Source organism: Episyrphus balteatus, chromosome 1, assembly GCF_945859705.1.
Source record: "Episyrphus balteatus chromosome 1, idEpiBalt1.1, whole genome shotgun sequence".
NCBI lineage: Eukaryota > Metazoa > Arthropoda > Insecta > Diptera > Syrphidae > Episyrphus > Episyrphus balteatus.
In genome coordinates this window covers 138,531,643-138,544,389 of record NC_079134.1, presented here as the reverse complement: position 1 = coordinate 138,544,389, position 12,747 = coordinate 138,531,643, and the positions used below count along the sequence as shown (strand labels likewise).

At 29.9% G+C, this 12,747-nt stretch overlaps 2 protein-coding genes across 9 annotated transcripts in view; both read left to right on the top strand.

Annotated features, from left to right (window-relative positions):
* Window positions 1-930, top strand: part of LOC129907873 (myc box-dependent-interacting protein 1) — a 94,259-nt gene extending 93,329 nt beyond the window's left edge. For all 3 annotated transcript variants that reach the window (XM_055984297.1, XM_055984295.1, XM_055984296.1), the window contains exon 10: window positions 420-930. In XM_055984297.1, the coding sequence (XP_055840272.1) occupies window positions 420-500 (81 nt within the window). In that variant the 3' untranslated portion in view covers window positions 501-930. The remainder of the gene's footprint in view (window positions 1-419) is intronic.
* Window positions 931-8,609: 7,679 nt separating this feature from the next.
* LOC129913003 (G protein alpha q subunit) overlaps window positions 8,610-12,747 on the top strand; it is a 38,656-nt gene continuing 34,518 nt past the window's right edge. For 5 of the 6 annotated variants that reach the window (XM_055991333.1, XM_055991314.1, XM_055991369.1 and 2 more), the window contains exon 1: window positions 8,610-10,405. The gene's annotated coding sequence lies outside the window, so the exon portion shown is untranslated. The remainder of the gene's footprint in view (window positions 10,406-12,747) is intronic. The other variant, XM_055991341.1, reaches the window with a different exon arrangement.

The following is a 12,747-nucleotide window of genomic DNA, read 5'->3' as shown; positions in this document are numbered from 1 at the left end:
ATTATTTTTGACGCAAATGATCTTTGATTTACTAAATGTTTACTGGTTCAATGCAGTAATAGGAAGTCTTTCATGAAATTTAGTCACTGGGGTGTATGCGTAACTTATTTTTGTTTTGATGAAAATGTTAAAAAGACTAAGACTAAGACTAAAACAAACTGAAATAAATTGATTGAAAAAAAAAGTAAAATTTTAGACCACCCAACTAAGTTCAAATAGTTTTGACTAAAATTCGAAGCTTATTTTTGAACACTACATTGGCATTTGATATCAAATTATTTGCAGAAACAATACTTTCAAACGACTAAAGGAACCACTATAGATAAAATTAATATATAAAAAATAAATACTAAGCTAACTTTTAACTACCTCTAAATAAAAGTATTCCTGAAAATTTTAAATATTCTCTTTCATTTCAGGAGGAAGGCTGGCTCATGGGCCAAAAAGAAGGCACACAAGAAAAAGGACTCTTCCCTGCCAATTTCACACGACCAATATAAAAACAAATTACTGAAGGGCATATCACCAGCCATTTTACCATCAAAACAGAACAAAACAAAAACAAAAAAAGAGAGTAGTTAAATTTTATTTCAAAATTCTCTCGTTGGCCAGATTTATACGAGTGTGTGCTTATATTTTGTAGAAGCAAAAAAAAAAGAAAAAAAAAAACGAATTAAAACAACAAACAAAAAAAAAATAGAAAAACAAAAACAAAACTAATTAAAAAAAAATTGATAGGAATCTAAATTTTTTTAATTAAAAAATGATAAAAAAAAAAATACAAAAATGTAAACCTCTTGTTATTGCGAATATATTTTTTAGTCAATATTTTTCCTGTTTTCAGGTTAAATGTAAGTTGAAAGCTATAGAGTTCTTTTTTTAGGATTCATTTAAAAAAAAAAAGAATATAAAAAAATTTATTAATAAAAAGATGAATAAAAAAAAAACACAATAATTTATTTAAATAAAACAAAAGTGTTAAAGATAATTTTTTTTACATAAAAAATAAAAATTAAAAAATCCCACAAGAAATCAATCAAAAGAGAATAATTTAGGTTTTTAAAAACTCTCTGATTGAAGACGAACCAACAAAAGAACACACTCGAAGTAATTTATTTTATGTCTCTCATTGAAAAAAAAAAACAGAAAAAATTTTTACGTAAACTTTTGTTTTTGTTTTATCTATTTTGTATTATTCAATTTTTTTCGTTTAAATTGTTAACAAATCCATTGAATCATTCATATCATAATATAAACACACCAACACGCGCATATAAAGATTCAGAATTATAATATTGGTTAGGCAAAGAACAGAAAAAAAGAAGTTTTTTTTAAATATTTTTTTTTTTTGTTTATTTTGAAGAAGAAGAAAAAAAAAGATAAAAGTAAAGAAAATAATATTTACCAATTTTTTTTGAATTTTATTAACACTACTTTTATCATTGTTATATTATTATATTCTTTTTTTTTTTCGTAGTAGAAAACTAATATATATACTATACATAAATGTTATTATTTTTATTTGTCTGGCAAGGAACGAACAAAAATGTATAATTAATTAATTAATTTTTATTTGTATTTTTAATTTTTAATTTTTATTTTATTTTTTTTGTTTCATTTTATTGTGTAATTCATAAGAAATATATTGTTTTTAATTGTTTTATTATTGCTATATAACTACAACAACTAGATACACACACATACAACACACATGGAACTATTATTAAAAAACAAAAGAGAAAAAAAAAATAAAAAATGAATACATTATTAATTTAAAAACTACGTTTATATAATTTTTAATATTATTAAAAAACAAAATAAAAATATCTTATATACATAATAATAAATCATACATCATTCAAATAAAAAAAAAAATAAAATATCAATAACAAGCGAACAGTATACAGTAAAGAAGAAAAAAAATGAAACATACATTTTGAGCATATTTTGTGGTCCTTATTATTTTTTTTTTTTTTTCGTTTAACATAAAAATGTGTATTTATTTTATTTTAAACAACAAATTTATTAATTGAAAAACTGGAAAAATAAAACATTAATATATACAACATTTTGGAAGTTTTTTTCAATTAAAATAAAATAAAGAAATATAAATTAAAATAAAATAAAAGAGTAATGTCCATTTCGGTTTTGAATTATAACGGGTGAATTCGTCTGAGTTCATTAACGCCTCAAAAATTTGAATCAAAAGTATTTCTGGTGCAAACGTGATGCTTTGTAGGTAAGGTAGTGTTTTCTTTCCATACAAAAAGTTGTGATGCAAAAGAAGTGTGGCGTTTTTGAATTTCACCTTCATAAACGCATTTCTGCTTTTGCATTTGTATGACAAGAAAACACTACCTTACCTACAAAGGATCACGTTTTCACCAAAAATGTTTTTGATGTAAAGCATCACTGCCTTAAGGATTGTAGCCAACGAGTTTTGTCTTTTGGAAACCGTTTTCTTTCAATAGAATTTCTTTCCGATCTGTTCTGAATCGCTGAACGGTCATCAACGCCTTGCGATGAAGTGCATTCAGCAAAGGATTTTCGATAGAAAATGGTTGCGGAATATTTTAATAAAAATAGAATTTTCACAAAAAGTAAGTAAGAAATTATAAATTGCTTTATTAGAGTGCAATAATTGTACCTACACTAGAGCTCAATTGTTATAGCTATCAGTGAAATACATCAGCAAACACTTTTTTTTTTTGCTATTTTACATACATAAGTACTTTAATGTCGTTTTCGATTGGCCGTCCGGAAGCGTCCGGAAGCATTCAGAAGCCTTCTGAAAGCGTTTTATTCACAAAAACATGACAGCTTAAACGCTTCTCAGAAGTAAAATTCTCTTCTTGATTTCAAATCAGAATCGACTCAAAATTACTTATACATAGAAAGTAAATGTCAAACAAAATTTTCTCGTACAAAATTAAATTTTTTTATTTGATTATTCACTAACACCGATACAAACTTTCAGAATTGAGTGGAAACGATTCAAACTGTTTTATTGGATTTCAGAATGAGTGAATCCTTGAGTGAAACCAATCGAAAACGACATAAGCTTTTATTTTGAACAAAATATTGATGAAATTAGCGAAATTTTCTATGTGTCAATTGAATACGATTGTACGCCTTACTTTTTTTTTATTCCGAAGTGGATACCTCGAACGAAATCTAAGATCTGATCGGAACGTTTGGAAACTATTTCAGATACCACAATAGGGGTGAATACTTAATTAAAACAAAAATAGTTTTATTGAAGCACCTTTTTTATTAATCATTTAGAGCAGCCGCACACTACAAACTATATGTCGGCCTATAGTTTAGTAGGGATGAGCTGGTATTGTGCTGTGCGCACAGTCAGCCGACTAAATAGTCGACTCGGAAGGTGTACGGTGTACCTACAGCACAAGAAAGTTTTTTTTCGATCTTCGTAGTGTACACTGTATATACAGGGTGTTTTCATAAACGTCGGAAATCTGCGTCAGTCCAATCGTCTTTTTGCTTTGCTGCATTAATGAACGCACCACTTCTGCAGAATGTTTGCAGGCCTGCGTTGGTACAATTTTTAGCAGTCACTGAGTGTTCATAAACGTCAGAAAAAAAAAATCATGTGTGCAATTCACACGTGGTAGAAGTGAAACCTTAAAAAATCATTTTTCTTGCAAAAAAAAATAGAAAAAATCTACCTATCTTTATTCTATCACCTTCAAATCCATGTTTTTTATATGACAACCTAGATAAATTTTATATCACTTGAAAGCTTATTGTCTTAGCTCAAAATATATGTATCGATCAAGTCTATGAGACATCTACAAAAAGAGCTAGAATTTTTTGAACTCGATCAATTTCCATAAAAAAAAGCGAAAAAACACGTATTTTTATCTTCTCACACTATTAAATCCATTTTTTCCCCCAACAACCTGTACAAATTTTTACACCATCTGAAAGCTTATTGTCTTAGCTCAAAATATATATGTATATCGATCAGGTGTATGAGACATCTACAAAAAGAGCTAGAATTTCTTAAACTCGATGAAATTTCATCCAAAAAGCAAAAAAAACACAGGTATTTTTTTCAATTTAAGATTGTGTAACTTGTAGAGCACGTCACGTTATGTGTGATATATCAAATGAAAGGTTATGTTATCAGCATGCGTATTAAAGTTAAATCAAATTTGTATGTGCACTAGATCAAAAGATATAACGTGTGTTGGAAAAGAACATCTTTTTACCGTTATATCCGAATTTTGAAAATGAAATTAATTCAAATTTTGTACAATTATAATTTATTTAATTACCTATCTACAGTACAAATTTCATTCATCTATCTATTAAAACAAAAAAGTTATAACAAGTTGAAGTCGTGTCGCGTTTTCGTTTCATCTTGTTTCAAATCACTACGATACTAAAGAAGTTTTCACTTCAAAAATATGAAAAAATTACCACAGAATGAGTTTTTTTTAGGCAAAAAAATATTTCTTTTTCAGTTCCCGAAAATATTCAGCCCTATTCTGCTATTCGATTCACGTAAAAGTCTAAAATAAGAAGTGTTTAAAAAAGTGGTTAAAATTAAATCTAGGTTATTTTTTTTTCTTAAGAATTTCTAAAACATACGTGAACAACACTTTGCTATCGAAAGTTAGAAGTTTTTCAAAGCCAATTTGATATGGTTAAGAAACGGAATCCTTCGATTCACGTGAATCGAATAGCAGAATAGGGCTGATTGTTTTTAATAACACGAAAAATTTGTAAACCGTGTTACATTAGGGTGGCTAAAAAAAAAATACTTTCTTCTAAAAAAAAAATAATTAAAACACCGAGTAGTTCACATTTAAAACAAATTATCTATGGAAAAAATATTTTTAATTATGGTGTTCAAGAAAGTTTTTTTATGCGTTTGAAAAAAAAAATGATTTTTAGTGCACAGAAAGTTTGTTAAGTGCATTTTTGCTATAGTAATATTAAATTCATGCTGAATTAATTAAATTGAAATTGGTTGAATTCCAAGCGTAAATATTAAATATACCATTTTTCTGAGCCCCCTAATTCGAAAATACCTACCCCAATTTTACATTTTATTTCATAAACCATGTTTTACAAACTTTCTCTGCAGTGAAAAACAATTTTTTTTGTAATTAATTAAAAAAAAAAAAATTTGACCCACCCTAATGGAAATTTTTTTTTTCTTCGATAATTTGGTCAAAACAATATCCACGTTGATTTTTTTGGAATTCTTCAAGCAACTGTAGAAAGATAACATTTTTTAGAGCCACCCTAATACGAAAAAAATTAATATAAACTCATTACCTCAAAAAACACGATTTCGAAATTTTCTGTGTCATTAAAATTTAAATTTTTTGAAAAATGAAAAAAGAAAAATTTTTTGCACCACCCTAATTAATATGTTTGCTTTTAATTTTTTTTAACAATATTTACATTTATTAACAAAAAAAAAAGTAAAATCAAGAGGCAAATAAATTTCTCCTTGAGTTCTGCAGCAATAAAATTTTGGCTGCGCAATCTGCCCGATGTTGACGACATACTGACGTTTAAAGCTGAAACACAATCACGCTTTAGGACGTCGCTTCGTTGCGTTACATTGAGAAATCCTCAAAGCGCGCTTCTGTCACTTTGACTTTGAACAGCTGATTGCAACATAAAATCTGCTGTCAAATAAAAAAAAACACAGTCATTAAGGCTTGGCCACACCGGAGGGTACGCGGTAGAGGTACAGGTAACGGTACGGGTATTTGTATGGAAAAAATTCCAAACTGACACATAAACGTTCGGGTGTGGAATTTTTTTAATACAAATATCGTTGCCGCTACCCGTACCGCTACCGCGTACCCTCCGGTGTGGCCAAGCCTTTAACAAAATTATTGGGCCAAGTCTTTATCTTGATTTAATTGTGGAAAAATGAAAAAGGATATTAATGTGTTTAAAAAATGCATAGAAATTTGTTTATTCTTTAATCCTATAGTTATAAAAACAAAACCAATCAAAATATATTGTTTTTAACAATAAAACTCAGTTTAAAACATCATTAATTTTTTTTTGTTTTTAATACGTAAATTGTTTTGATTTAAAATATCTCGATGTCGTTTTTTTGTGCAAAATCTATATAGAGAAATTAAAAAACACACATAGTTTTGCAATAATTTATTTTTTTTTATTCACATTTGGCGCAATAATAATGTGGGTGACTGTAACTATGTCTGATAAATGTCAGAAAGCGAGCAAAAGTTCAGTCTGGTTGAACTTTTGCTCGCTTACTTACGTTTCCTTACGTTTGTCAAAAAAAGCGTAGGGGAGAGTGGCGGACAGTGAGACACCCTTTTTTTAAATTGGTATATCTTAGAATGTTTTCGAGATAGCTTAACGAAACTTTGAAGTTAGTTTAAGACATATTTTATCTTAATGTTGCAAAAAAACTTATAGTTAAAGAATGAATGAGGGCATCACATTGGACTAAAATGTAGAAAAAGTCAAAACGTCTCACTGTTTGAAAGGGGTGCGATCAGTGAGACATTCTTAGGTGAAAAAAAAAATAACGAAAACGTCAAATAATTAGGTAATTGACAAGTATATACTTAATTAATTTATGTTACTTTAACCCATTTATTCAAAAAAAAAAACAAAAAGCCAAAAAAAAATGAAAGAAAAAACAATACGAAATCATTTTGAAGTCATGCTAAAATAATAGATTTTTTTAAAATCTATATGTCTCACTGTTTGCTTTTTAAAAAACCTATGTCTCACTGTTTGCTTTTTAATAATGTCTCACTGTTTACTTTTTGTCATTTTTCGGAAAAATATAAAATTACAAAAAACGAGAAGGAATTCTAATTCAATGATATTTTTTTATGAAAGAACATATAAATATAATACATATGTAAAAAAAGTTCTGTCCACTAACCAGATTTTTTTGTGTTATACACTCTTTTTATAACACTCCAAAAACTACTTTCACCTGATTTTGTGTGATATTTTACGGCGGGGGAAAATGGACAGCTTTAATTAAGTCGGGACAAAATTAAAAGACGCAGACGGGGAAATAAACGTTTTGACCCAAACTAGCGTTACTGTGCTTATTTTCAGAAAAGAGAAAAATGGATTGTCTCACTGTTTGCACCGTCTCACTGTCCGCCACTCTCCCCTACATAAGAAAAGCGTCATTGTGGGAGGTTATACAGATTTCGTATGGTTGAACTTTTGGCAGTTGTCAAAATCGACGGCAAAGCGTGATTGTGTTTCAGCTTTTATGAACAGCAAAACTGCAGTTGGACTAAGTTAGTCCGATCGCAGATCTGAGTTTATGAACACGACTAACGCAGGCCTAAGTTAGGCAGACGTTTATGAAAACACCCACACTTCAATATATTCTCATACTATTTGAAAGACCGACTAAACTGTCGGCGGATGTCACCATGTCGCCTTGTCGTGATATCGTCTTGTCGCCATGTCGCCTTGTCGACATGACAGGGTCATTTCCAGCTGTAAAATTTTTGCAATACAATTTTTTTTTTCGGAGATATGCTATTTATCTCTAGGAAACATGTAACAACATAACCAGTCACCAGCGAGCGTAGAGTTTCTACAAACCCAGATGCCTACACAAATTTGTTTGTGTCGCGGCTGGTGGATCGGTAAAAAAGAAAAAAAAAAAACAGAAGGAATAAATGGAAAAGTTATTATACGGTATTCTTTCAATTTGTCTATTTTTTGTGGGATTTGATTAGTTAAGTTATTATTGTTTTTGATATTTATATTATATGTAATGAATGTTACCAAATTAATGAAAAAATAATTATTAACATTGGGTACCCAAAAAAGGTCATAATTCTGTATGTGCGAAAATAGGGTTTTCATAATTCTGTATTTTAATGATAAAACTTTTCAACAAAATCAAACTTTTGTTCTACCATTCGAATTCGAAGTCAAAAATTGTATTCGCCTCCCTTTTATTATTATAATTATTGTACTCTTCACAAATTTCATATCGTGGGCACATGCCAAAACCACGAATCTGCAAAGTTTTAGTTTTAAAAATTAAAATAAACAAACATACAAATAAGTAATTAACATTTATTTGTTCATGTTTTAAATTCAGAAAATATTTTTAAAGTATTCTTTTAAAATTTCTTTGCTTTAAAAGTTCTCTTTCGTTGAGTTGAAAAATACTTTAGTAATTTGTTTCCCACTTAAATTGGATTGCAATCATATCAAAAATGGAAACCAGTTTCGGTTCTTAATGTACCTAGAAAGCTACTTATAATTTCCAATAGATGGCCTCGCAACAAATGCATTTTTTGGTATACAAATCTCAAATAAAATGAATTGTAACAACTCATATCAAATAAGTTAATGAATACTTTCGAACAAAGTAAAAATTTAATGATTAATTTTGCATTTTCTTTAATTAAAAACGTATTATGTATCTATTTTTTGACATTTGCATTTTCTTTCGCCCCGTAGGCATTACCACATCCAAAAAAACAACCATCTGACATTTCCAATTCGCCTTGAAAAGTCAAAAAAATAATAAAAACCTGAAACAAAAAACTTAACGAACTGCAAATCTTTCTTTCGTTCTCCTCACACCAACACTCAACTTCCAAGGTAGTGTAGTACAAGTGTATTTGAGAAATCCGCCATATTGGAGGCGGCATTCGTCATTTTTTCTCAGTAGACCTTTTTTATATGAACTTTTCTCATGTTGTGATTTTTGTGTGTGAGTTTTTTCGAGATTTTTTTGTAGAATTTTGTGTAAATTTTTTATCTCAAATTCAAATAAAATTTATAATTAACGGGGCACCGCAACAGAGACCTCTATAAAGGACTTGGCCAAACGCCTGTTGGGGCCCCCTAATTTCAAGTGCCGGTCCTTTTTTTCTCAAAAAAATCCGAAATTTTCCACAAGAGAAAAAAAAAACGAAAGAAAAAAAAATCCCTTTTTTCACATCATCGTCGTCGTCTTCGTTCATATATCGTCGTCGTAGTCGTCTTTTCCTACTTTTTACTTTCTCGTCTCGATACAATTCACGAGACTCCCGTTCAAATTAAAGAAAAGAAAAAAAAAAGTTTCTCGTTTCATTTCTGGTTTCATATATTTTTTGTCTCTCACGGGAAAATTTTCTAGCAATAAAAAAAAAAGTGTAAATTGGAAAATTGAATTTTTCCAAAAAAAAATCTGAAAGAAAATTTTTTTTTTCATATTTTCTCGAATGGCAGTGCATTAATAATTTTTTTTTCATATTTGGACCTCGCCCGTCAAATACATCGTCTTTACGTGTGTGTTGTTCTCGGTTTTGGTTGTGTCGTCGTATGCGTGCGCACATACGTATACGCAAAGAAAAATCATATATCGCTCTCGTTCTCTCTTTTTCTCATCAGAGTGACAGAGATCAATAGAAAGAGTGTAAAAGAAATAGAAATAAACGATATATATTTTCGTCCTTGTTCGCCATTTTCGTCCATTTCGCTGCTGTGAAGAGGAGCACCAGCTTTTACCTCTATACACACAATACGTCACGCATCCATTGATAACCGCCGCCATCGAGCTGTGTGTATGAAATGAAACACTGAGAAAAGAACCGTTCTATACTCCTTGTCGTCGTTGTCGTCCTCCTCATCCGCATCCCAAATTCTCCTATCTACAAACGAACGGTTTTTGTGTGCTGATATACACTACTTCTTCCATCGAAATCGAAGAAACAACATAGAGCAAAAGAGAGGAACAGGAGATAGAAACGAAAAATAAAAACCACCCCCAACCCTCTCGTTGTTTTTTTTTTTTTCACTACACCTAACGTCTCTCACACCCTTTCTCTGGGTTTGTGTGTCGTTTTCATCGTCGTTGTCGGTACTTGACGAAAGAAAAATCTCATATATTTTTTTTTCTTGTTCTTGTTTCGACAAAATACGAAGAAATAAACAAAAAAAAAAAAAAATTTAAGAATTCGTGGCCGTTTCTTCTCTTTTTTTTTACACAGTGTCCCCCCAAATGTATGTGTGTGTGTACTAAACAAAATAATACAAAAAAAAAAATAGAAAAGAAAAGAAACAAGTGAAATATAAAAAAAAATTATTTACCGATATGACAAATAAACCGTGTAAATAAGAAGCAAAAGAGTTTTTTTTTGTTGTTATTTTTGGTTTTTTTGTTTCGAATTCGCCCCGATTTCTCTTGATTTTGTTTTTTCTCTCAAAATTTGCTTTAATTCATAATTCAAACGAATTAGCAAGTGTGCGTGGGGGTGTTCCAATCCATGCCAAGTGTGGGGTGATCCTAGAGGAACAACTCTAACCGTGTTCATTGTCACACAAGCTAGATAGACCCAGACTTGATTCTAAAAAAAAAAAAAAAAAAAACTCCCAAAAGAGGAACAGACACAAGCAGCACGTGAGTCATTCGATGCAATTTTTATTTAAATAAAAGAGAAAAATATTTAAAACAATTAAATGGAAAACATGATTTTTTTTACAGTTTTTTTTTGTGTATGACAATTCGCTTTTGTATGTTGGTAGTACATGACTTTTCAGGGGGAGGAATAAAAAAATGAGGTGGTTTTTTGGTGGAGAGATAGGGTAGGTTCGTTTTTGGGAGGGGGTGGCAACTGGGGTAAAGGGGGTATATATGCACAAGCTAGTGTTTATGTGTATAATAAATTTCTAGTTTTCTGCTTGCTTCTGAGTTTTTTTTTTTTTTTTTGAGAAAAACATAAATTTCATCAAAATTGGTTTTGTTTTACTCCAAAAAAAAAGTAGGTAGTAAGTTAACCTCTTTTTTGTTGTTGTTGTTTTTCTGGTCTTGGATACATAAATTTTTCAAAAGAAAGACAAGCTATTGTAGGTACATGGACGGAGTTTTCCTCCTAAATAGATTGCAATTTTTTTGTGCAAAAAAAAAAAAAGAAAAGAATGAAATTGCAGTCTACTCTACTACAACAGAATACAGTGTGTCTCTAGAGTAGATACACAAAACCGATATTATTGTCGAGCAGAAAGCAAAACGATGAGAAACATTGGAGAAGAAGAAGAAGAAGAGAGCAAATGTGTAGTATCGTGGTGGTGCCACCTTTGTTTTATCCTGTCCTCCGCTCCTAGCCGGACGCCCCAATATACTATCGATGACGACCGACTATGACAATGGACTGTGTGGAAAGGAATTGCCTTATTTTTTGTTTTGTTACAATTTTTAAAATAATAATTTGTTACCTCGATAGTTTTTAATCTTTTTTTTTTTTTTTTTTTCTTTGAATATTTCTACCTTTTGTTTTTGCAATAAAAACAAAAATAATATTTTTTTTTGTTGCTTTTTATTCATTATAACCTTACCAACCTATAGCTATCGTATTTCATAGATTGATGAAGCGTTTGATTGAATATTTGTTTTTTTTTTGTGTGGCATCATAAATAATATAAAAAAGAGGAATGGAGCTGAGCAGCAAGCGCCTTCTTTTATGTTTGCGGGGGAGATGTTTATTTGTTTTTTTTTTCTTCTATTGAATTTTGTTGGATAGAAATGCATTTTAATGCGGCTATATAAGTTGTTTTGTGCGGCGATGTGTAGGTACATAGGTATTTTTACATATAGATTTTTTATTTATGATAGGAAGGATATTGAACTGTTTTCAATATTATAGTAGGTACCTACATACCTGTTTATATACATACATAGCTACATAAGTAATAACCTACTTATATATTTTGTAAATTAAGTTTAAAGTTTGTTATTTGGGTGAGTAAGAAAAAGTCTTTTTATACAAACGTAAATCATCCTTTTAGCGCAAGTTGAAGAAATCTAAACTTTTAAGTCAGCTGCTTGCTAGCTTGCTAATTTGTAGAATTTTCCTAATGTTGGAGGTTTTTTCGTGACAATGCTAGGTATAATTGAAGAAAGATACAAAATCATAATTTCGCTTAACCAACATGGATTTATGAAGAATAAATCCACTGCGACCAATCTCCTTTTCCTTTTTTATTTTTAATTTTTATCAATGATCTAAATAATATAATAAAACATTCCCATCCACTTTTATTCGCCGATGATGTTAAACTACGGTTATCGTTTAAAAACAATGATGAGCATCGTTTATTGCAAGAAGACTTAAATACTGTCTCTACTTGGTGTGATATAAATGATATGGAGCTAAATGTTTCTAAATGTAAATGTATGACTTTTACCCGTAAGAATTCACCTTTTGTAAATACATATCTGTTGTCAACCTCTCCAAAAAGTTGATAATTATGTGTGATCTTGGGGTTTTAATGGACTCTAAACTTAACTTTAACATGCACATCGACTACATTATTAATAAAGCTAAAAGCCGTCTTGGATTTGTGTGTCGGTTTGCAAATGAATTCAAAGACCCTTATATATTAAAAACATTATATTGTTCCCTTGTCCGATCGTGTCTTGAGTATTGTAGCTGTGTCTGGAGTCCGAGTTATCGTATTAATATTACATAATATTAATATTACCCGTTTAGAATCTGTGCAAAAGAGATTCCTTTTGTACGCACTTCGTAACTTGCCATGGGATGATAACAGACATTTACCACCATACGCCAAGCGATTGAATTTGATCAGTCTGCCATCACTTATTCATAGAAGGACAACATCAAGTGTTTTATTTGTTTTTAATGTTTTAACTGGTGAAACTGATTCAAATTATCTTTTGTCACAAATATGTATAAACTCTCATTCACGTTCATTAAGATCAGTAGATTTTATTTATCAAAG